The 26,617-nt window shown below is 39.5% G+C and overlaps 1 protein-coding gene across 6 annotated transcripts; it reads left to right on the forward strand.

The window, feature by feature from the left end:
* Nucleotides 1-3,852: 3,852 nt before the first annotated feature.
* Nucleotides 3,853-25,698, forward strand: LOC127511236 (tripartite motif-containing protein 16-like). Of its 6 annotated transcripts, none has more exons than XM_051892013.1 (5): nt 3,853-3,991; nt 7,411-7,686; nt 8,010-8,072; nt 8,387-8,434; nt 23,734-25,698. In XM_051892013.1, the coding sequence occupies exons 2-5, from the start codon at nt 7,428-7,430 to the stop codon at nt 24,246-24,248; spliced, it is 885 nt and encodes a 294-aa protein (XP_051747973.1). In that variant the 5' UTR covers nt 3,853-3,991; nt 7,411-7,427; the 3' UTR covers nt 24,249-25,698. The 6 variants fall into 6 exon arrangements, 5 of the variants coding, with proteins under 5 accessions (XP_051747973.1, XP_051747974.1, XP_051747978.1 ...); XM_051892014.1 differs by lacking the exon at nt 23,734-25,698 and adding an exon at nt 8,671-9,415; XR_007929887.1 differs by lacking the exons at nt 3,853-3,991; nt 7,411-7,686; nt 8,010-8,072; nt 8,387-8,434 and adding exons at nt 3,998-4,869; nt 20,417-22,830; nt 22,912-23,187; nt 23,450-23,497 and having other exon boundaries at nt 23,734-23,966.
* The last annotated feature ends 919 nt before the right edge of the window (nt 25,699-26,617 follow it).

A 26,617-nucleotide genomic window follows, 5' to 3' on the forward strand; every position in this document is an offset into this window, starting at 1 on the left:
AGCAGTCTGCATGCAAGTTAAGTAACAATTCAACACCCTGAGGAAAGCCATTTTTCATTTCTGGGGAATGACCAAATGTAGCTATGACTTTTCTTTCATTCGCTGTGGCCATGAACCACCTATCTTAATTGCTGATAGTAATTGGAAGGTACCCTTTGATTTACCTGGAAAGCTCCTGAAGAGTCCATGTACTCAGGATGCACAACCAAGTGACATTAGAGTCGATGAAAATGAGAGATGGTCATCGTTAGAAAAGGAGCTGATTTGTGTTGGTTTCTGTTCTGGTTTGGTTAAACTGCTGTTAATGTTAAAACTGACACTGGCTTAAGCAGTGCATGAGAGACGAATCCGGTAGTGTGTCAAGATGTGTATCATCCTTGATTAAATCCATTATCTACGTGAGTAAATGTGATCATAATCATTTAATCTGGTGTAATAGATTGTTCATTTCATCCCGTGTATGTAAAATGTGTATTTTGTGGTTAGGGTTCAGGATGATTGGTGATTTTATGTCATTTTATGTGACATAACGGCATTACGGTTTCTCTCTAAAATAGATTTTGGTAAGTCTTAAATGTAATGTGTATGTGCATAATATTATGTGTATGTTATATTTGATTTTTGTGTAGTAGTGTTTGAATTCACATGATGGGAATGCTGACAGTGGTTTTGTGTTTATGTGTAGGTGCCACTACCATGTGTGTGTGATTTATAAAGTGAATTGTTTTATCTCGAAAGTGTGCCCTAAGACTAGTAATAATTGTAAATTCTGAGGAATTGACACTTTATATGAGTTTACTGTATTTGCCATTAAGATATTCTTGTGAAATCTTCGTTTTGAGTTTGTACACAGTTACAGTGGTGAATTTGAGTAGTGTTATCTGTGATGTAAGTAGTGTGATACTGAATTATCACCTGTTTGTTGTCGAACCATTCATTTCACTTGTTGACTTGTCTCCCATTGGCTATTGTGAAAGTACTGGCATAATCATAGCCGTAATAATCCCAATTTAAAATCCTAAATATCAAACATGTTTGATATTATTTAAGCAGCCCCGATGCGTCTGATTTGATCTGTAAGCGCCTCATAATATTAGATTATCAGAGCCGAACATTGGAACGGACCAATGTCCTGGACAGTTTTTTTTCTAAAAATGTTGGGAGGGAAAAATCAGCCTAAAACTCCTGTAGTCAAGTCTGGCTTAAGACTGTAAATTGGAGGTAATCAAACATCACATACCTGATGAATAACGTGAATTTCTGGACATTTCTAACAAACAGCCAAGCAAACAAAATGATGTTATAATAGATAAATGAAATCTACTGTTGCATGATTCCCCGTTATTTCCATTATTTCACAATTTCTAGTATTTGTACAGGCGTTACATTTTTATTTCAGTGTTATTTGTTACGTCAAGTCTAGTCTCGCGTAGCCAGAGCTTCAGACTGACGGCAGAAGGTCTGGACTCTTTCGCAGCTTTTATTGGCCAAGGACCAACCAAGAGGACATTTGACTGACATGTAACGCATCCAATCAAAGTTTGTTTTGTTCCATGTCATGATTAGGGGCGTGAAAATTTAAAGTCGATGTCCCTACAATAACAGATCAGTGTCCATCTAATAAATTATTAATTTAAGAACATTGTGCAAGTTTAGTGCAACAGTGGAGCCGCAAACTTCACATACCTTTGAAAATCCAGTGTTTAGTTGTTCCTGGTAAGAGCTCATTGTCACAGTTGTAAACACGACGGCGTTCTTCTTCCACAAGGGGGTTTGGCATCATGGCATTTGTTTCCAGGCAGACCGTTAAAGAACGTGACACACGTCTCCTGGATATTCTGTAGAATTCAACCAATCAGAGGACGACTTCGAAAATCATGAAGTGTTTCCAGTTAAGTGTGCCATATGCATCAGACGTTCAGTGACGTCTACGTTGAGGCTGAGACTACGTCAAGTCACCTTTATTTATATGGCGCTTTTTACAATACAGATTGTTTCGAAGCAGCTTTACAGTGATAGCAGGAAAATAATGCAACAAAGATTGTTTTGGCTGTACAGCAGCTCTAGAGGAAACTCATTGTCCAGCTTAAGTTCAGTGTTGATTCATTTTCATTGTAAAGAACATGAGTTATTAAATTTAGGGGCCGTTTACACTACACCATTTTCAATCAAAAACAGAAAACTTTTTATGCTGGCCGTTCATTTACACTACAACGGTGGTTTGGTGCTCTGTTGTAGATAACTTCTTTTTACTCAATTTATGTCATTTTAAAGGTATTTTTTAAAAATGTTTTATAAGTGGAAATAATTTGTATTAAAGGTGTTTTAACTTCTCAAATCTATCTATCTGACTAATGGAAATCGAGGTTGTAGGGGTTACAGAGATCGACGGCACCTGCCAGATCCTAAGCAGCAGTGACAACGTATATAAAGTTCAATTGCAGCTGTACACCAGTACTATGGAAGACATCAAGGAGCTGCCAATGAAAGTTGTCCTGCTGCATATCAACAATAGAGTGGTTGGCTTTAAAACTGAACAATAATTGAACAGTTTTGAATAATGAAGATTTAAATGGTTATAGTTGGATAGGCTCCAGCAGTCCGTGTAACGCTTCGCAGTTCTGTGTTCAATTCGCACCATCAAAATGAACCAAATGAAAAACTGGCTATAAACTTTCATTTTCAATTTCTTTGGAACAATTTTGGGGTTGCCAATGATGCCAGATAATGAAACGCTATAGACAATAATGCTATCTATACACAACAATAATGCAGACTCTACCTAGGGAAGTGTTAACTGACCCAAACTGCACTGTGAAAAAAAAATCACAACAGTCTATTTGAGTCTAGTATGACCTGGCTAGATGACCATTCTTTAACACACAAGCTCATTTACCTAATGGATTGGACCGTTATTCATCTGAACAGCACAGTATGACATTATTACACACAAAAAAGGGAACAGAGCAATGAGAGACAGTGAAACGTGATACAATCCCAGGTGAAAAAAATACTATAGTAAGTTGTAGTATACTGTATATATTATAATATTTACAGCACTTTGTTAATGAATGCTACAGCATACTGTAGTATTAACTATAGTGAACTGATAAAATGTAATAAATACTGTAGTATACTTAGTTTTTACTACAGTAAACTGTAGTGTATATTGTAGTATAATATACCCTATAGTTGTAGAAAACTTAGTACAGTATTGGAAATTAATTTGTTATTATATTACCACAGCAACTATTGAATTACCACAACAAATGAATTCAAGTACTTTACTATAGTATGATTCAAAAACACTATGGTATTTACTATAAAATTACTATTGTGAAAGTTTTCACAAATCAGGCTCAATCTAAAACAAGCGATTTTGTATTTCATCGGTCTGCGTGTTTATTATAAATAGACGTTAAACGTGAAAAACACCTATTTTTCACATTCCTGACTAGTGGACTTACCAAGAGGTTTACGGACAAGATGACACTAGTTTTAGTCATCTAACTTAGAGCAACAAAAAAAACCCACCGATTTTGGACCGGAGGACTGGATCACCTGAATTCACAAATCGTGAATGACATGCGACACTATTTGCATGTCTACGACAGAGCACTGCGGATTTATAGCCAAACAATTTCTGAATATCGAACCGCAAACTGTCTTTACTGCGGTGCCAAACGGCTAAACAAACAGCAGACAACAATGACGCAAGAAAACCGTCACTCCTGCCACATTTAAATGGTCCAATCAGAATGATCTGAATGCAGTGTAAAACAAAAATCTAACAAATCTGCCTAGCAACTGTTGATCAGATGTGAAAAGAAAATTATGATTGGTCGGTAAAAGAAAAGTTTCAGGCTCCATCCAGATGTGTTCAGGTTGGCTGACAGCGGGATCTCAGGGAAGGAGGAGGAGTGGGCGCAGGAGAGAGGAACAGCGGAGGTCAGGAGGACGGAAGAGTTTTCGGCGGCATTTTTGAAAGACTGCAAGTATAACTTTTATAACCTAGAGAGATTCAAATAAAACGGAGAACAAATTGGCACTGATAGAAAAGAAATTGAATTTAAATCGATACTAGTGTTAGAAAACAAAGAAGGGACATGAAAGACATAAGACATAAAACTGTCGGAAGCTATAGAGAAGAGTTTTGGTGCAGTAAAAAACGCTAAATGTCTGCGAGGAGGTAAAGTAATAGTGATAGCTAACAGTCAAAAACAGCTAGACCAAATCATGAAATGTAAAACACTAAATGGAGGAAAAATAACGACGAAAGAGTCATCTCAGGGGTTTCAACATCAGTCACACATGAAGAAATGAAAGAAAACTTCAAAGGAGGAATCATAAGATGTCAAACGGCTAATAGAGACAAAAAACAGGACAGTTTCAGTGTAATGAAAAAACAAAACAAACTATGCAGTAAAAGAAAACAACATCAAAGAACCAACAAAATGTTCACATAAATGTGTAGTGTCATAGCTGACAGCTGCGTTATTCCCATAATACACCTTAGTAAAATATATTTATTTATTTATTGATAATTTTAGCTAGAGTTTTTTATATTATTTTATCAGTATTTTATTTCTCTTTATTCACTAAATAAAAACAAACAATTGCATTTTATTTTTTGTCAAATAAGATGCTGCACGACAGATCTGTTTGATATTAAAACATGGATGAAAAATATCTTGGTTGTATGATATTCCTTACAAACAATCAGCAGTACGTTTAACTATATCATAATATATTTCTGTTAACATTTCTTCGAAGTTAAAGCAAACTTTTATTTTGGCCATGAAGTTTTTTCCAAATGAAACAGTGAAAATGTCTGAAGTGCCTCAGAGCAGTTGGAGATGCTGTGAGAAGGTCTTAATCTCTGCTGTTGGTGAAACTCACATAATAGTTTGTGGTGACATTAAACGTTCCTCCATACCATCTCTCCTCCGTCCTTGGGTTGACAGGTATCCATTTCAAGGATACTACACATTAGTAAAATGATCAATTTTCTTTTCTTTTGTCTACAGATAAACTTTGCGGCCACGGTACATTATAAAAGTAGCCCAAAATACTGCAACCCTTGGCTCTGTCATTTTTCCCTCGACTGCATTTTCAAAATAGCCCAATTGTGTAGGAAAACCGCGACCCTGGCAACAATGGCTAACGGACAAGTATTGAAGAAGTAAATAAATGATGAAATTTAAAAAAAAAAAAACTGAAAACATACAATAAGCATGGTTACAACCAAAATATGATTTTATAATTAAAGGATGTAATGTTCTTAAAAAAAGATAGGAAACATGGTAGAGGAGGTGGTGTGATTACATTTATTAAACAGACTTTAATATAGAAAACAAAGTATGCCAAATAAAATTTAATGTATAGCTGTGGAAATATCCGCTCAAGTCATGACGTAAGGAATGCCGTTTCTGGGTCCAAGCCTCGACTCGTTTCACTTGAGAATGCCATCGACGGCCGTTTATGAGCGCTATTTATTCATAAATAAATTTTTAAAACATCAAACATTTAAAAAAGTTAAACACTTAAAATTCTTACAGTCTACACAACAGTCTCTGTTTTCACAGCGTCACATACAGTAATATTTTAACGATTTATAAAAGATGAATCACTGTCTGGCCATCTGGAATTTTGGTATGGAGATAAACGTTACGAACCTTTTTTGTAGTATTACACCACATTGTGTGTGTATATTAGCACCGTTTGTTGTTTTTCTTGTGGTATGAGAGAGTGTTTGGACCCGGAAGCGCTGACGCGTGACATCAGACTTAACAACCGAATGTGGGGAAGAAGAAAGTCTAACAATTTGCAATATATATAATCCATGTAAGCCTATATCAATGAGTATTTTGGAGGAAATTAATAAATTTAACAGACCAGAAATATGGTGTGGAGATTATAACGTGCACAACACATTATGGGGTAGTGAAAACACTGACACAAATGGTAAAGTAGTTGAAGAATTAATGAAAGATCGTACATTAATATGTTTAAATGATGGCACAAGGCACAAGAATAGACATGTAGATGTCAAACTTAGATCTGACTCAAGTGTCTGCCTCACTGGTGAATAGATGGGAATGGAATATAGTAGAGAACCCTATGGGAAGTGATCATTATCCAGTATATTGCACAATAGATGTTAGAATGAGGCAATACAAGCAAATAAATGGTGAAAAATGGTGTTTTGATAAAGCAAACTGGGAGTTATTTAAATTATTATTTTATACAAATAATAATATTAACAACAAAAGCTTGGATATAGATAAACATGCTGAGAGTCTAATGCTGCAAAAAATAGTATCCAAAGGAGCACAGGCAGAGACAGGCAGAGAGAAAGAAATAGCAGATCAGTTAGCAAAAAAGGCAACCAAAGTCCCATTAGGAAGAGGAGAAATGAAATCAATTATTAAATCAAATATTCAAAAAGAGTGGCACATAGCTGATACAGGAAAATTTTTTTATAAAATTAATTCATCCATCAAAGAAACATACAGTTTTGAAAGATGTAGGAAAGATGAGGTGATTTTAACTAGATTACAATTTAGACACACAGGAATAAATGCAAAACTATACAAAATAGGTAAACATATTATAAGTAAATGTGCCTTTTGTGGGGTAATAGAAAGCGTTGAACATGTAATATTAAAACGTCAGAAATAATATTGAGAGAATTAAAATGATAAAGAACTTAAAAGGTAATACAAAGGAAAAAAATAAATTGGATATTAGGAAAAGGATTAAAAGAAGGTATTAAAGAATAGTATGGAATATATATAGTAGAAACAGGATTAAACAAACAAATTTAGGGAATTTAAATAAATAAAACAAAGGAATATGGGAACACACAAGCTGTTTGTTTTTTGGCATGGGAGCTGAACACACGCAGCAGCCAGAAATACAGATTGGGTGAACCTGAAATAAAACAAACAATAAAATAAAATATGAATAGAGACGGGACTATCATCCATGTATGAATAAAAACAGTAGGTGGCAGTATGTGCCTATGGTGCAGAATATGGCAAAATTCCAAAGAGGAAGAATGAGAGCAGAAAGACATGCAAGACGGAGATTGAGAGCAGCGAAAGAATTAAGCTGTATTAACTGAAAAAAGAAATTAAGAAGTTGAAAATAAGCATATACATATCAGTAGGATGATAAAGATTTGTGTCATGCACCAAGTGGTGAAACGAACTTGAGTTTGATTCAGTTGAACCAAACAAGACAGGTGTGAAAACACCCTTAAAGCTCCCATTGGTTCCAGACCTTCAGCATCAGACAATAGTTTGCGTTCATTAATAAAATTCAAAGGTAATTATTTAATATTTTCAAAGTAATTATAGCTGAGCTGTTTAACACAAATAATCAGGTCTTTTTCTACTTGTCCTGCAGATGTGAATGAGTGAAGGATGATGGCGTCCGTTTCAGAAAACCTTCTGGATGCTCTGGATGATCTCGACACAGATGAACTGAAGAGGTTTAAATGGCACTTAAAAAATCTTAAGGGCTTTTCAAGGACTGCTCTTCAGAAAGCAGACGCCCCTGACACAGTGGATCTGATGATGAAGTGTTTTGGACCAGAAGAGGCTGTGAAGATCATGGTGGACATCCTGAGGAAGATGAACCAGAACCATGTGGCTGAACAGTTAGAGAACAAACACAAGCAAGGTAATGGTTTAAAGCAGTGGTTCAGCAGGGGGTAAAAAAAATGAAGATTCAATGAAGATTTTTTTTAAAGACAGGGTGTGACCAAAAAAGTTTAAGAACCACTCAGTAAAAGTTAAAAACTAAAGAACTGATTTTTCTAAATATATTTGAAATATGAAAAAGCCCTGTTATACTATTTTTCTATAATTAATCTCTCAGAGTGAATGTTCACAGAATAAATAACTGCTGGCTTTCAGACTAAATGTTCCTCTCTGTTTTGCTGATGTGTTTGTGTGGTTTAATGTCACTGAATTTTCATTCGGATCTCTTTCTCTCTCAAACAGCTCAGTCTGAGGGCAGCATTGAGGTTCCTGCGCTTGTTGGAGCCAATTCAAAACCGATAGAGGGTAAATAATGATCACAGTCTGTACAGAGAAACCCCAATTTATTCTTACAGAAGTGACCTTCAAGAATGCATTTTTTCCACGTGTTATTTCATGCTTATTTTTATACAGTCTGAAATCACAGTTATGCAAGTAATCAATTGAACTAAATGTCTTTTCAAGTGACGATTGTGGAAAAATATCTGAGATTCATGTCCTCTCATTTCCCTCATCTAATATCTTGTAGAATATCACATTAAAATGTCTTAGGAATGGATTCAAGGATGATTTTCTCTTGACATGATAATCACACTCTTCATATCTGTTGATTTCCACAGTCACTTTCACCAACATTGTTCCCAGGACCAGGAACGACTTCCTACAATGTAAGTCACTGAGAAAACAAGCAGAAAAACTCACTGAGTGTGTTCATGTTCTTCCTGTAGAAGGAGAAAGAAAACATGACAGAAGAGTTTTATAGTTGATCATGTAAATAATGATTTTCACAGGATATCTGGTAAACTGTACTGAGACACTGATGATATATTGAACATGAAGAGTTCAGATACATTAAAAGATCAGATTCATAATTCCTGATTGTGATGTGTTTTATCTCCATCAGATTCCCATCAGTTCACTCTGGATCTGAACACAGTGAATAAACGCCTCCGTCTGTCTGAGAATAACAGAGTGATTACTAACACCAACACAGTCCAGCAGTATCCTGAACATCCAGACAGATTTGATCATTGGGAGCAGGTGTTGTGTAGAGAGAGTGTGTGTGGACGCTGTTACTGGGAGATTGAGTGGAGTGGACGTGTGTATATATCAGTGTCATATAAGAGCATCAGCAGGAAGGGACAGGGTATTGAGTGTGTGTTTGGACGTAATGATCAGTCCTGGAGTTTGTACTGCTCTTCCTCCAGTTACTCATTCAGACACAATAACATGGAGACTGAACTCCCTGTAGTGTCCAGCCGTAGAATAGGAGTGTATGTGGATCACAGTGTAGGAACTCTGTCCTTCTACAGCAACACAATGATCCTCATCCACACAGTCCAGACCACATTCACTCAACCGCTCTATCCTGGGTTTACGTTTTATAAAGGATTAGTGAAACTGTGTTGATGTATCAGAATAAGATTATAGAGTCTCTTATTTTCTCTTCATTACATTAATACTACAGCTGAACTACTGTCAGTGAAATAACATTTCAGATTTAATGTGTGTCATAAATCTTCATATAGACAAACATCCTTCTCATTACAAGAAGAGTATCGAAACCAACCTGCAAGAAGGAAGAAATTGTACAAACACCTTTGGAAGGTAAACATGTAAACAAATAAATAAAATGAAAAACATTGTCAGGGTTATGTCTTCCTTGAGTTTGTCCTTAAATACTCCATGTTAGTTTCCTTAGATACTGATTATTGGCACCTGTGTCATTTAGTTCTCTTGTTTGCTCCTGTGTATTTATACCCCTGGTTCTGTTCCATTCTTTGTTGGTTCATGTCTATATCTATGTTTCCATCCACCTATTCTTATGTGAATTTTGGGATATTGCATTAAAAAAAAGCTGGATGGAAACACCAAGATGTGCAAAAATTCATAAATGTTAAATCAGTCAGGACCACTTTTGTCAAATGTAAATTTTATTATAACGATAATACATAACGTTAGTGTTGGTGGTATGGTTCTGTTCTGGGCAAACTCCACTCGCCCAATTATACAGCTGTGCCTGGACAGAGCGGAGAAAGCAGCAAGTCAAACCTCCATTTGGGTAACAGAACAGATCCAGTAATCATGCAAAACAAAATTACTTTTCACAAAATTAACGAGTTGTTGTAAACAAGCCAAAATACATGAGGAAGGATGATTACAATGAAGACAATTGCAAAACAGAAATCAGATTCATTGATTTTACAGACATTACAGATTTCCAGCTAGGTGGAGTAGGGGATGGAGGGGGGAGTTAGATGTAGCATGCAGCCATACAATAGAAGAGAGGCTGAATGAATGGAGATTTAAATGAATCACTGTGATAGTGTCAAAACTGATTCAAGCTTGACTGACGTGGCCTGCCTGAACTAACACAATGTTAGATTTTTTTCAGGTGGATTTTCACCACATTCTTCAGCCAGAACATTCTTCAAGTTTTGGGACGCCTGCCTTTACGTGCACATGAACTTTAATGACATCCCATTCTTAATCCGTAAGGTTTAATATGGAGTTGGCTCACCCTTTGCAGCTATAACAGCCTCAACTCCTCTGGGAAGGCTTTCCACAAGGTTTCGGAGTGTGTTTATGAGAATTTCTAACCATTCTTCTAGAAGCGCCTTTGTGAGGTCAGGCAGTGATGTTGGCGAGAAGGCCTGGCTCACAGTCTCAGCTCTAATTCATCCCAAAGGTGTTCTATCAGGTTGAGGTCAGGACTCTGTGCAGACTAGTCAAGTTCCTCCACACCAAACTCGCTCATCCATGTCTTTGTGCACTGGTGCGCAGTCATGTTGGAACAGGAAGGGGCCATCCCCAAACTGTTCCCACAAAGTTGGGAGCATGAAATTGTACAAAATGTCTTGGTATGCTGAAGCATTAAGAGTTCCTTTCACTGGAACTAAGGGGCCAAGCCCAACCCCTGAAAAACAACCCCACACCATAATCCCCCCTCCACCAAACTTTACACTTGGCACAATGCAGTCAGGCAAGTACCGTTCTCCTGGCGACCGCCAAACCCAGACTCGTCCATCGGATTGCAAGACAGAGAACGTGATTCGTCACTCCAGAGAACACGTCTCCACTGCTCTAGAGTCCAGTGGTGGCGTGCTTTACACCACTGCATCCGACGCTTTGCATTGCACTTGGTGATGTAAGGCTTGGATGCAGCTGCTCGGCCATGGAAACCCATTCCATGAAGGTCTCTACACACTGTTCTTGAGCTAATCTGAAGGCCACATGAAGTTTGGAGGTCTGTATCTATTGCCTCTGCAGAAAGTTGGCGACTTCTGCGCACTGTGAGCCTCAGCATGCGCTGACCCCGCTCTGTGATTTTACGTGGCCTACCACTTCGTGGCTGAGTTGCTGTTGTTCCCAATTGCTTCCACTTTGTTATGACACCACTAACAGTTGACCGTGGAATATTTAGTAGTGAGGAAATTTCACGAATGGACTTATTGCACAGGTGGCAACCTATCACGGTACCACGGTTGAATTCACTTAGCTCCTGAGAGTGACCCATTCTTTCACAAATGTTTGTAGAAGCAGTTTGCATGCAAGTTAAGTAACAATTCACCACAACACCCTGAGGAAAGCCATTTTTCATTTCTGGGGAATGACCAGATGTAGCTATGACTTTTCTTTCATTCGCTGTGGCCATGAACCACCTATTTTAATTGCTGATAGTAATTGGAAGGTACCATATTCTTTTTTTAAACTGCTGTTAATGTTAAAACTGACACTGGCTTAAGCAGTGCATGAGAGACGAATCCGGTAGTGTGTCAAGATGTGTAACATCCTTGATTAAATCCATTATCTACGTGAGTAAATGTGATCATAATCATTTAATCTGGTGTAATATGAATGTTCATTCATCCCGTGTATGTAAAATGTGTATTTTGTGGTTAGGGTTCGGGATGAGCCGTGATTTTATGTCATTTCATGTGACATTACAGCATTATGGGTTCTCTCTAAAATAGATTTTGGCAAGTCTTAAATTTAATGTGTATGTGCATAATGTTATGTGTAAGGTGCCACTACCGCGTGTATGTGTGTGTCACAGACACGCCAGGCTCTACACTCACCCAATCACTACGCACTCCCTCTCCTGAGTATTGACAGGCCACACCTGACGCTCATTCACACTCATCACCACAGCCACATAAAAGACACGCCAGATCACTCAGTCACTGTCCGGTCTCGTTAACACATACCAGTGTTATACTTACCTCCAGGACTCCCGTAACACGACTATTTACCTGTCTCCAGCGTCTCCTGTGATCCCTTGTGTCTCCACGTCTCCTGTGAATCTCCCGTGTGTTCATCTGCTCCACGTCTCTCTGCATCCACGCTTCCTAGAACACACAGACAAGTATCAGTTCCAGTTCCACGTCTCATCGACCTTATCATCTGCTACAACTCACCTGCACTCTGCTTTCACGCTCTGTTTTACCTGCAATAAACCTGATAACCCTTACCTGTGTCTCCGCTCCCTTCTGTACGTAACAGAAGACCGGACCAACACCGCCCAGGTAACAACATGAGCAGCCCGGATCCCATTCAAGAATTAGTTGATGCACTTCGTCGCACTTTCACCGGCACTTCCACGTCAACAACTCCAGCGAACACTTCCGCATTCACCGCTGCAGCTCCTTCACCACCCGCGGTCGCCAGTCCCATGGCCAAACCGGCGCCCTTCTCTGGTCTGGCGGAGGATTGCAACGGTTTCCTCCTGCAGTGTTCGCTGGTCCTGGAGATGCAACCACACTTATACCCTGACGATCGATCGAAGGTGGCTTTCATAATCTCTCAGCTTCACGGAAAAGCGCTGCGATGGGCTGAACCTCTCTGGAACTTAAATAACCCCGTTGTATCGTCCTTGTCAAGTTTTACAACCCACTTCAAGGAAGTTTTTGGAAAACCCGCTTGGGATTCGTCGATTGGTGAGAGATTATGCAATTTAAAACAAGGTGCACTAACTGTGTCTGATTATGCCCTCCAGTTTCGTACCCTCGCTGCTGCAAGTGGCTGGAATGAGCAGGCTTTGATCACTACATACCGTCAAGGCCTCGATCCACGTGTGCGGTTGCATCTCGCTGCATACGAGGATTCCATCGGGCTCGAGAAATTCATTCAGTTATCCATCAGATTCGCCACTCGTATGCAGCTGTGCCTAGAAGAGCACCAGGGCCAGCCGCTATTCCCCTCCACTCTCCGCCAGCCAGAGTCCGTCAGCTCCCCAGAACCAGCAAATGACAACATGCAGATTGAACACTCACGTCTATCATCAGCTGAGCGACAGAGGAGGCTGGCCCAGAATCTCTGCTTGTATTGTGGTGGTGCCGGGCATTACATCTCAGAATGCCCCCTTCGTCCTGCCCGGCCTTTGGTGAGTGCCATCCTGCCCACATTGAATAAAATGAAACCACTCTCAATTGTAGTAAAACTTACTGCCGCTGATTTATGTCTTCCAGTCAGTGCGCTCCTCGATTCTGGGTCAGCTGGAAACTTCATCTCCGGAGCCCTCTGTCGCCAGCTGCATCTCAAGACCACCCCAACGCCGAAGATCTACCAGATCCACGCGATAACAGGAAAACCATTACGGAAAGTACGTTACAGCGTGGGACCCCTCCGTCTCCAAGTGGGAGTGCTCCACATAGAGGAGATCCAGCTGCTGGTTCTGGAGGAGTCAACATCTGACGTGATTCTAGGGCGCCCATGGCTTGAGCAGCACAACCCCACCATCTCCTGGAGGACAGGAGAGATCCTGAAGTGGGGTAACCAATGTTTCCACAACTGTTTTCCCGAATTCCCCGTGTTCAGTTCTCCAAGTTCCCAAGGAATCCAAGTCGGGGCTACTACAGTGGAAAGCCCTCTCGAAAGACGTTCTACGGACATCCCAGCCTGTTACTCCCACTTCAGAGATGTCTTCTGTCCCAAACAAGCCTCCAAGCTGCCTCCCCACCGGCCATGGGACTGCGCCATTGACCTCATCCCAGGTGAGCCAGTGCCCAGAGGGAAGATATATTCCCTATCCGTTCCGGAGGAGAAAGCCATGGAGGAGTACATCGACGAGGCTCTTAAGCAAGGCTACATCCGACCGTCTACTTCCCCTGCTGCTTCCAGCTTTTTCTTCGTGGCAAAGAAGGACGGAGGCTTGTGGCCCTGCATAGATTACAGAGCACTCAACCAAATCACCGTAAAGTTCCGTTACCCCCTTCCTCTCGTCCCAGCAGCCCTGGAACATCTACGCGGCGCCACTGTGTTCACCAAGTTGGACCTCCGCAGCGCGTACAACCTCATCAGAATACGTGAGGGGGACGAGTGGAAAACGGCTTTCGTGACCCCTACTGGCCATTATGAGTACCTCGTCATGCCGTATGGACTGGTCAACGCCCCCTCCGTATTCCAAGACTTCATGCATGAGGTGCTCCGGGAGTTCCTGCACCGGTCTGTCCTGGTCTACATAGACGACATTTTAATCTACTCCCGGAGCTTGGCCGAACATCGCCAACACGTTGCGGAGGTCCTCCAACGCCTGAGGGAATACCACCTTTTCCTGAAGGCCGAAAAATGCACCTTTCATCAGCCCTCCGTGCAATTCCTAGGCTATAACATCGACCACAGTGGCGTCCGCATGGACGAGAGGAAGGTCACCGCAGTGAAAGAATGGCCCGTTCCCTCAACCATCAAAGAGTTACAAAGATTCCCAGGATTTGCAAACTTCTATCGACTATTCATCCAGAACTATAGCTCCATCACCGGTCCACTCACCAACCTCCTCCGTGGTAAGCCCAAGTCTCTGTCCTGGACCCCAGCCACCACCCAAGCCTTTGAGGCCCTCAAAGCCGCCTTCACGACCGCTCCCCTCCTGGCTCACCCTGACCCAGAGCTCCCCTTCGTCGTCGAGGTTGACGCCTCAACCACCGGAGTGGGAGCGGTACTATCCCAGCAGCAGGGGAATCCCAGCAGGCTCCATCTTCCCTCCGGAAAGCTCCAACCTCTGCCCGTTCCCACTCGTCCCTGGTCACACCTAGGAGTGGATTTCATTACCGACCTTCCCGTCTCCGATGGATGCACATGTGTGCTAGTGATCGTCGACCGCTTCTCCAAATCCTGTCGTTTAATTCCCCTGCCTGGACTCCCCACTGCCATGGAAACGGCAGAGTTGCTGTTCAACTATGTGTTTCGCTACTTTGGATTACCAGAAGACATTGTATCTGACCGTGGATCCCAATTCACCTCCCAAGTCTGGAAGGCTTTCTTCAAACTCCTAGGTGTGACCATAAGTCTCTCCTCAGGTTACCATCCACAGACGAACGGGCAGACGGAGAGGAAGATACAGGAGATCGGCCGTTTCCTGCGTACCTTCTGTCACGGCCACCAGGACTCCTGGAACCAGTTCCTGGGCTGGGCCGAGTACGCCCAGAACTCTCTCCGTCAGCCCACTACAGGTCTTACTCCTTTCCAGTGCGTACTCGGCTACCAGCCCCCACTGTTCCCCTGGGATGGGGAACCATCAGACGTTCCGGCGGTGGATTACTGGTTCCGGGAGAGCGAGAGGGTCTGGGACTCAGCACATCTGCAACTCCAGCGAGCCCTACGCAGGCACAGGTTGACAGCCGACCTTCGACGCTCCCACGCACCCAACTACCAGCCAGGACAGAAGGTTTGGCTGTCAACCCGGGACATCAGGATGCGGCTGCCCTGTAGGAAGCTGAGTCCTAGGTTCGTTGGCCCCTTCACCATCATCCGGCAAGTCAACCCCGTCACCTATCACCTGCAACTCCCTCCTGAGTATCGCATTCACCCAGTTTTCCATGTGTCACTCCTTAAACCTCACCATCCCTCTGTCCTTCCCTCCACAGAGCCTGGCAACACCGAGGATCCCCCTCCTCCACTCATCGCAGAAGACGGGGTAGCCTACCAGGTGAAAGACATCCTGGACTCCTGGCGTCGTGGTGGATCCCTTGAGTACCTAGTTGACTGGGAGGGATACGGTCCCGAAGAACGTTCATGGGTCCCGAGGAATGATATTCTGGATCCCAGCCTCCTTGACGACTTCCACGCCAGACATCCCAACAAGCCAGCTCCCCGAGGCAGAGGTCGACCACCACAACGTCGGGGTCCGCGGTCCTCAGGAGCGGACCGTGGAGGGGGGGGTAATGTCACAGACACGCCAGGCTCTACACTCACCCAATCACTACGCACTCCCTCTCCTGAGTATTGACAAGCCACACCTGACGCTCATTCACACTCATCACCACAGCCACATAAAAGACACGCCAGATCACACAGTCACTGTCCGGTCTCGTTAACACATACCAGTGTTATACTTACCTCCAGGACTCCCGTAACACAACTATTTACCTGTCTCCAGCGTCTCCTGTGATCTCTTGTGTCTCCACGTCTCCTGTGAATCTCCCGTGTGTTCATCTGCTCCACATCTCTCTGCATCCACGCTTCCTAGAACACACAGACAAGTATCAGTTCCAGTTCCACGTCTCATCGACCTTATCATCTGCTACAACTCACCTGCACTCTGCTTTCACGCTCTGTTTTACCTGAAATAAACCTGATAACCCTTACCTGTGTCTCCGCTCCCTTCTGTACGTAACAGTGTGTGATTTATAAAGTGAATTGTTTTATCTCGAAAGTGTGCCCTAAGACTAGTAATAATTGTAAATTCTGAGGAATTGACACTTTATATGAGTTTACTGTATTTGCCATTAAGATATTTTTGTGAAATCTTCGTTTGTACACAGTTATAGTGGTGAATTTGAGTAGTGTTATCTGTGATGTAAGTAGTGTGATACTGAATTATCACCTGTTTGTTGTCGAACCATTCATTTCACTTGTTGACTTGTCTCCCATTGGCTATTGTGAAAGTACTGGCATAATCATAGCCGTAATAATCCCAATTTAAAATCCTAAATATCAAACATGTTTGATATTATTTAAGCAGCACCGATGCGTCTGATTTGATCTGTAAGCGCCTCATAATATTAGATTATCAGAGCCGAACATTGGAACGGACCAATGTCCTGGACACAGTTTTTTTTCTAAAAATGTTGGGAGGGAAAAATCAGCCTAAAACTCCTGTAGTCAAGTCTGGCTTAAGACTGTAAATTGGAGGTAAACAAACATCACATACCTGATGAATAACGTGAATTTCTGGACATTTATAACAAACAGCCAAGCAAACAAAATGATGTTATAATAGATAAATGAAATCTACTGTTGCATGATTCCCCGTTATTTCCATTATTTCACAATTTCTAGTATTTGTACAGGCGGTCAGGACTTGAAGGTCTGGACTCTTTCGCAGCTTTTATTGGCCAAGGACCAACCAAGAGGACGTTTGACTGACATGTAACGCATCCAATCAAAGTTTGTTTTGTTCCATGTCATGATTAGGGGCGTGAAAATTTAAAGTCGATGTCCCTACAATAACAGATCAGTGTCCATCTAATAAATTATTAATTTAAGAACATTGTGCAAGTTTAGTGCAACAGTGGAGCCACAAACTTCATATACCTTTGAAAATCCAGTGTTTAGTTGATCCTGGTAAGAGCTCATTGTCACAGTTGTAAACACGACGGCGTTCTTCTTCCATAAGGGGGTTTGGCATCATGGCATTTGTTTCCAGGCAGACCGTTAAAGAACGTGACGCACGTCTCCAGGATATTCTGTAGAATTCAACCAATCAGAGGACGACTTCGAAAATCATGAAGTGTTTCCAGTTAAGTGTGCCATATGCATCAGATGTTCAGTGACGTCTACGTTGAGGCTGAGACTACGTCAAGTCACCTTTATTTATATGGCGCTTTTTACAATACAGATTGTTTCGAAGCAGCTTTACAGTGATAGCAGGAAAATAATGCAACAAAGATTGTTTTGGCTGTACAGCAGCTCTAGAGGAAACTCATTGTCCAGCTTAAGTTCAGTGTTGATTCATTTTCATTGTAAAGAACATGAGTTATTAAATTTAGGGGCCGTTTACACTACACCATTTTCAATCAAAAACAGAAAACTTTTTATGCTGGCCGTTCATTTACACTACAACGGTGGTTTGGTGCTCTGTTGTAGATAACTTCTTTTTACTCAATTTATGTCATTTTAAAGGTATTTTTAAAAATGTTTTATAAGTGGAAATAATTTGTATTAAAGGTGTTTTAACTTCTCAAATCTATCTGACTAATGGAAATCAAGGTTGTAGGGGTTACAGAGATTGACGGCACCTGCCAGATCCTAAGCAGCAGTGACAACAGTTCAATTGCAGCTGTACACCAGTACTATGGAAGACATCAAGGAGCTGCCAATGAAAGTTGTCCTGCTGCATATCAACAATAGAGTGGTTGGCTTTAAAACTGAACAATAATTGAACAGTTTTGAATAATGAAGATTTAAATGGTTATAGTTGGATAGGCTCCAGCAGTCCGTGTAACGCTTTGCAGTTCTGTGTTCAATTCGCACCATCAAAATGAACCAAATGAAAAGTTGGCTATAAACTTTCATTTTCAATTTCTTTGGAACAATTTTGGGGTTGCCAATGATGCCAGATAATGAAACGCTATAGACAATAATGCTATCTATACACAACAATAATGCAGACTATACCTAGGGAAGTGTTAACTGACCCAAACTGCACTGTGAAAAAAAAATCACAACAGTCTATTTGAGTCTAGTATGACCTGGCTAGATGACCATTCTTTAACACACAAGCTCATTTAGCTAATGGATTGGACCGTTATTCATCTGAACAGCACAGTATGACATTATTACACACAAAAAAGGGGACAGAGCAATGAGAGATACAATCCCAGGTGAAAAAAATACTATAGTAAGTTGTAGTATACTGTATATATTATAATATTTACAGCACTTTGTTAATGAATGCTACAGCATACTGTAGTATTAACTATAATGAACTGATAAAATGTAATAAATACTGTAGTATACATTGTAGTATAATATACCCTATAGTTGTAGAAAACTTAGTACAGTATTGGAAATTAATTTGTTATTATATTACCACAGCAACTATTGAATTACCACAACAAATGAATCAAGTACTTTACTATAGTATGATTCAAAAACACTATGGTATTTACTATAAAATTACTATTGTGAAAGTTTTCACAAATCAGGCTCAATCTAAAACTAGTGATTTTGTTTTTCATCGGTCTGCGTGTTTATTATAAATAGACGTTAAACGTGAAAAACCTATTTTTCACATTCCTGACTAGCGGACTTACCAAGACGTTTACGGACAAGATGACACTAGTTTTAGTCATCTAACTTAGAGCAAAAAAAAAAAAAAACCCACCGATTTCGGACCGGATCACCTGAATTCACAAATCGTGAATGACATGCGATATTATTTGCATGTCTACGACAGAGCACTGCGGATTTATAGCAAAACAATTTCTGAATATCTAACCACAAACTGTCTTTACTGCGGTGCCAAACGGCTAAACAAACAGCAGACAACAATGACGCAAGAAAACCGTCACTCCTGCCACATTTAAATGGTCCAATCAGAATGATCTGAATGCAGTGTAAAACAAAAATCTAACAAATCTGCCTAGCAACTGTTGATCAGATGTGAAAAGAAAATTATGATTGGTCGGTAAAAGAAAAGTTTCAGGCTCCATCCAGATGTGTTCAGGTTGGCTGACAGCGGGATCTCAGGGAAGGAGGAGGAGTGGGCGCAGGAGAGAGGAACAGCGGAGGTCAGGAGGACGGAAGAGTTTTCGGCGGCATTTTTGAAAGACTGCAAGTATAACTTTTATAACCTAGAGAGATTCAAATAAAACGGAGAACAAATTGGCACTGATAGAAAAGAAATTGAATTTAAATCGATACTAGTGTTAGAAAACAAAGAAGGGACATGAAAGACATAAGACATAAAACTGTCGGAAGCTATAGAGAAGAGTTTTGGTGCAGTAAAAAACGCTAAATGTCTGCGAGGAGGTAAAGTAATAGTGATAGCTAACAGTCAAAAACAGCTAGACCAAATCATGAAATGTAAAACACTAAATGGAGGAAAAATAACGACGAAAGAGTCATCTCAGGGGTTTCAACATCAGTCACACATGAAGAAATGAAAGAAAACTTCAAAGGAGGAATCGTAAGATGTCAAACGGCTAATAGAGACAAAAAACAGGACAGTTTCAGTGTAATGAAAAAACAAAACAAACTATGCAGTAAAAGAAAACAACATCAAAGAACCAACAAAATGTTCACATAAATGTGTAGTGTCATAGCTGACAGCTGCGTTATTCCCATAATGCACCTTAGTAAAATATATTTATTTATTTATTGATAATTTTAGCTAGAGTTTTTTATATTATTTTATCAGTATTTTATTTCTCTTTATTCACTAAATAAAAACAAACAATTGCATTTTATTTTTTGTCAAATAAGATGCTGCACGACAGATCTGTTTGATATTAAAACATGGATGAAAAATATCTTGGTTGTATGATATTCCTTACAAACAATCAGCAGTACGTTTAACTATATCATAATATATTTCTGTTAACATTTCTTCGAAGTTAAAGCAAACTTTTATTTTGGCCATGAAGTTTTTTCCAAATGAAACAGTGAAAATGTCAGAAGTGCCTCAGAGCAGTTGGAGATGCTGTGAGAAGGCCTTAATCTCTGCTGTTGGTGAAACTCACATAATAGTTTGTGGTGACATTAAACGTTCCTCCATACCATCTCTCCTCCGTCCTTGGGTTGACAGGTATCCATTTCAAGGATACTACACATTAGTAAAATGATCAATTTTCTTTTCTTTTGTCTACAGATAAACTTTGCGGCCACGGTACATTATAAAAGTAGCCCAAAATACTGCAACCCTTGGCTCTGTCATTTTTCCCTCGACTGCATTTTCAAAATAGCCCAATTGTGTAGGAAAACCGCGACCCTGGCAACAATGGCTAACGGACAAGTATTGAAGAAGTAAATAAATGATGAAATTTAAAAAAAAAAAAACTGAAAACATACAATAAGCATGGTTACAACCAAAATATGATTTTATAATTAAAGGATGTAATGTTCTTAAAAAAAGATAGGAAACATGGTAGAGGAGGTGGTGTGATTACATTTATTAAACAGACTTTAATATAGAAAACAAAGTATGCCAAATAAAATTTAATGTATAGCTGTGGAAATATCCGCTCAAGTCATGACGTAAGGAATGCCGTTTCTGGGTCCAAGCCTCGACTCGTTTCACTTGAGAATGCCATCGACGGCCGTTTATGAGCGCTATTTATTCATAAATAAATTTTTAAAACATCAAACATTTAAAAAAGTTAAACACTTAAAATTCTTACAGTCTACACAACAGTCTCTGTTTTCACAGCGTCACATACAGTAATATTTTAACGATTTATAAAAGATGAATCACTGTCTGGCCATCTGGAATTTTGGTATGGAGATAAACGTTACGAACCTTTTTTGTAGTATTACACCACATTGTGTGTGTATATTAGCACCGTTTGTTGTTTTTCTTGTGGTATGAGAGAGTGTTTGGACCCGGAAGCGCTGACGCGTGACATCAGACTTAACAACCGAATGTGGGGAAGAAGAAAGTCTAACAATTTGCAATATATATAATCCATGTAAGCCTATATCAATGAGTATTTTGGAGGAAATTAATAAATTTAACAGACCAGAAATATGGTGTGGAGATTATAACGTGCACAACACATTATGGGGTAGTGAAAACACTGACACAAATGGTAAAGTAGATCGTACATTAATATGTTTAAATGATGGCACAAGGCACAAGAATAGACATGTAGATGTCAAACTTAGATCTGACTCAAGTGTCTGCCTCACTGGTGAATAGATGGGAATGGAATATAGTAGAGAACCCTATGGGAAGTGATCATTATCCAGTATATTGCACAATAGATGTTAGAATGAGGCAATACAAGCAAATAAATGGTGAAAAATGGTGTTTTGATAAAGCAAACTGGGAGTTATTTAAATTATTATTTTATACAAATAATAATATTAACAACAAAAGCTTGGATATAGATAAACATGCTGAGAGTCTAATGCTGCAAAAAATAGTATCCAAAGGAGCACAGGCAGAGACAGGCAGAGAGAAAGAAATAGCAGATCAGTTAGCAAAAAAGGCAACCAAAGTCCCATTAGGAAGAGGAGAAATGAAATCAATTATTAAATCAAATATTCAAAAAGAGTGGCACATAGCTGATACAGGAAAAATTTATTATAAAATCAAAGAAACATACAATTTTGAAAGATGTAGGAAAGATGAGGTGATTTTAACTGATCACAATTTAGACACACAGGAATAAATGCAAAACTATACAAAATAGATAAACATATTATAAGTAAATGTGCCTTTTTGTGGGGTAATAGAAAGCGTTGAACATGTAATATTAAAACGTCAGAAATAATATAGAGAGAATTAAAATACAAAGGTAATACAAAGGAAAAAAATAAATTGGATATTAGGAAAAGGATTAAAAGAAGGTACTAAAGAATAGTATGGAATATATATAGTAGAAACAGAATTAAACAAATTTAGGGAATTTAAATAAATAAAGGAATATGGGAACACACAAGCTGTTTGTTTGTTTTTTGGCATGGGAGCTGAACACACGCAGCAGCCAGAAATACAGATTGGGTGAACCTGAAATAAAACAAACAATAAAATAAAATATGAATAGAGACGGGACTATCATCCATGTATGAATAAAAACAGTAGGTGGCAGTATGTGCCTATGGTGCAGAATATGGCAAAATTCCAAAGAGGAAGAATGAGAGCAGAAAGACATGCAAGACGGAGATTGAGAGCAGCGAAAGAATTAAGCTGTATTAACTGAAAAAAGAAATTAAGAAGTTGAAAATAAGCATATACATATCAGTAGGATGATAAAGATTTGTGTCATGCACCAAGTGGTGAAACGAACTTGAGTTTGATTCAGTTGAACCAAACAAGACAGGTGTGAAAACACCCTTAAAGCTCCCATTGGTTCCAGACCTTCAGCATCAGACAATAGTTTGTGTTCATTAATAAAATTCAAAGGTAATTATTTAATATTTTCAAAGTAATTATAGCTGAGATGTTTAACACAAATAATCAGGTCTTTTTCTACTTGTCCTGCAGATGTGAATGAGTGAAGGATGATGGCGTCTGTTTCAGATCACCTTCTGGATGCTCTGGATGATCTCGACACAGATGAACTGAAGAGGTTTAAATGGCGCTTAAAAAATCATAAGGGCTTTTCAAGGACTGCTCTTCAGAAAGCAGACGCCCCTGACACAGTGGATCTGATGATGAAGTGTTTTGGACCAGAAGAAGCTGTGAAGATCATGGTGGACATCCTGAGGAAGATGAACCAGAACCATGTGGCTGAACAGTTAGAGAACAAACACAAGCAAGGTAATGGTTTAAAGCAGTGGTTCAGCAGGGGGTAAAAAAAAAAAACAGAAAATAGCCGTTCCAATTAAGATTGTTTTTAAACTGTTTTCACTGTCTATACAAAGAAACCCCAAATTTGGGTTTATTTGGGACCTTCAAGAATCCATACTTTTCCCCCTAATATCGTGTAGAATATCACATTAGAAATGTCTTAGGAATGGATGCAGGGATGATTTTCTCTTGGCATGATAATCACACTCTTCATATCTGTTGATTTCCACAGTCACTTTCCCCAACATTGTTTCCAGGACCAGGAACGACTTCCTACAATGTAAGTCACTAAGAAAACAAGCAGAAAAACTCACTGAGTGTGTTCATGTTCTTCCTGTAGAAGGAGAAAGAAAACATGACAGAAGAGTTTTATAGTTGATCATGTAAATTATGATTTGCACAGGATATCTGGTAAACTGTACTGAGACACTGCTGATATATTGAACATGAAGAGTTCAGATACATTAAAAGATCAGATTCATAATTCCTGATTGTGATGTGTTTTATCTCCATCAGATTCCCATCAGCTCACTCTGGATCTGAACACAGTGAATAAACGCCTCTGTCTGTCTGAGAGGAACAGAGTGATTACTAACACCAACACAGTCCAGCAGTATCCTGATCATCCAGACAGATTTGATCATTGGGAGCAGGTGTTGTGTAGAGAAAGTGCATGTGGACGCTGTTACTGGGAGATTGAGTGGAGTGGACGTGTGTCTATATCAGTGTCATATATGAGCATAAGCAGGAAGGGATGGGACAATGAGTGTGTGTTTGGACGTAATGATCAGTCCTGGAGTTTGATCTGCTCTTCCTCCATTTTCTCATTCAGACACAATGACATAGAGACTGAACTCCCTGTAGTGTCCAGCCGCAGAATAGGAGTGTATGTGAATCACAGTGCAGGAACTCTGTCCTTCTACAGCGTCTCTGGAGACACAATGAGCCTCATCCACACAGTCCAGACCACATTCACTCAACCGCTCTATCCTGGGTTTACGGTTTATAAAGGATTAGTGAAACTGTGTTGATGTATCAGAATAAGATTATAGAGTCTCTTATTTTCTCTTCATTACATTAATACTACAGCTGAACTACTGTCAGTGGAATAACATTTCAGAATTAATGTGTGTCATAAATCTTCATATAGACAAACATCCTTCTCATTACAAGAAGAGTATCTATTGAAACCAACCTGCAAGAACGAAGGAATTGTACAAACACATTTATCATAAATCAACAAATTAATTAAAACAGCAACATGCAACATTCATTCATTTTACACGGCAATATATTTTTAAACATATTCAAAGAAGGAATTGTTTCTAGTGGAGTAATAACTTTAAATTCATTCCACAGCCATGGAGCGTAGTAAGAGAAAGCCAATTTTCCATGTTCTGCAGAGTTGCCAGGTTTTCACAACAAAACCCGCCCAATTGCTTGTCAAAACTAGCCCATTGGCATTTCAGGGGGGTCCCACAGTAAAACGCGTTCCAGGGACTAAATATCACATTATTTTGGGTTGATTCAACCCACGGATATGAAAAACAACCCGCAGCAACAGTGTAAAAGTAGCCCAATTCCGTGGGAAAACCGCAGACTTGGCAACACTGATGTTCTGAGTGTACCCTAGGTACTTATAGTTTAATTCCAATTGATGATCTGGTGCTATAGTTCCTTTTACACAAACATAAAAGATTAGTAATGTAATTTGGAAGCATACCCAGCAATGCCTTTATAGTATATACCAATATATGTGATTTCCTTCTTTGGTATAAGGAGGTCCAACCTACATAGTTATACAACAAACAATGATGAGCATGTGAGCAAGCATGTGTTATAAAACGCAATCCAGCAGAAACACAATCCAATCTTTTCAGTAAATATATAGAAACATGCATATAAATAATATCACCATAGTCTAAAATGTGTAAAAAAATTGCTTTTGTTGTTAGTTGTTACTCTTTCTATATGCACGTCATCAATATTATGGATAGACGGAGCAGTGGTCATAGAACGACTACTTGTAAAAAAATAATATACTTAGTTTTATTTGCATTTAAAACTAATTTCAGTTTTAATAAATTAAGCTGAAAAGTATTAAAAGAATCCTGGAGAATTTCAATAGCTTGTGACAAAGAGGATGCAGCTGAATAAATAATTGTATCGACAGCATAAAAATGTAACTTTGCGGGTTTTATTCCCTGCCCAAATTCATTAATAAAAATAGAAAAAAGAAGTGGTGCCAGTAAAGAACCTTGAGGGACACCCTTCTTAACTGTTAACACGGATGAAATGTAATTATCTGCAGCAACACATTAAGTTCTATCAGATAAATAGTTTTTAAACCAACCCAAGGCCGAATTACAGAGGCCTATACTTTTAAGCCTCTGTAACGGTAAGACATGATCCACTTAGTCAAATGCTTTTGTCAAATCAGCAAACAATAAACAATCAATAAACAAACAGTTAATTTCCTTAGTTCTCTTGTTTGCTCTTGTGTATTTACACCCCTGGTTCTGTTCCATTCTTTGTTGGTTAATGTCTATATCTATGTTTCCATCCACCTATATTTGTGTATTTTGGGATATTGCATAAAAAGCTGGATGGAAATGCCAAGATGTGCATAAATTCTAAAAATGTGCATAAAAAAAATGTATGACTCAGTTGAGCGCATACGTTTTTTTTATGCACATTTTTAGAATTTATGCGCATCTTGGCATTTCCATCCAGCTTTTTTTATGCGATAATACAATAACGTGCATAAACGAAATACTTTTACTGACTAAATTCCTTGATGCGCATCAAAAAATAAGGTACTTAGCAATGGGATGGCATAACTGGACCAACCAGCGGACCGAACAAGTTGCAGAGCATCTGAAATGCTGTTTTGGTCATTCTGTAATGCCTGAGCAAAGTCTGTCGTTAAAGTGGTCCAGTATAATTCAATCCCAGAAGCGCCTCACATGATTGCGTTCACAAACACCAGGCATCTGAATGCAAGATAACATGGTGTTTATTTTGTTTTATCTGCACACTCTGAAGAGCAAGTAATTTGTTATACAAAAATTATATATAGTGGCTTCTACTGCAGAAACTTTCATTTTTAGTGATATTCATTCTCTTTGTGATATTTAGCACCAGTTTAACAGGATTGAATGGAAATGGTGCTTTATTCTCAAATGTCTTATGCAATATTCTGAATTTGCGCAAGCATTTGATAAGTTACATTTGCAACTTTGAATAGAAACATAGCTTATGTTAAGTGTGGTTAGTGTTTATATTCTCGCTCCAGACAGAGCTCATCCAGCCCAGAGTGTCCTGGACAGCATGAGAAGTCTTCTATTGCAAACCTGTGTGTGACGCCTGAGCCTGCCATGGAAATTGAGCCAGAGCCAAT

Source organism: Ctenopharyngodon idella, chromosome 4 (genome assembly GCF_019924925.1).
Source record: "Ctenopharyngodon idella isolate HZGC_01 chromosome 4, HZGC01, whole genome shotgun sequence".
Taxonomy (NCBI): domain Eukaryota; kingdom Metazoa; phylum Chordata; class Actinopteri; order Cypriniformes; family Xenocyprididae; genus Ctenopharyngodon; species Ctenopharyngodon idella.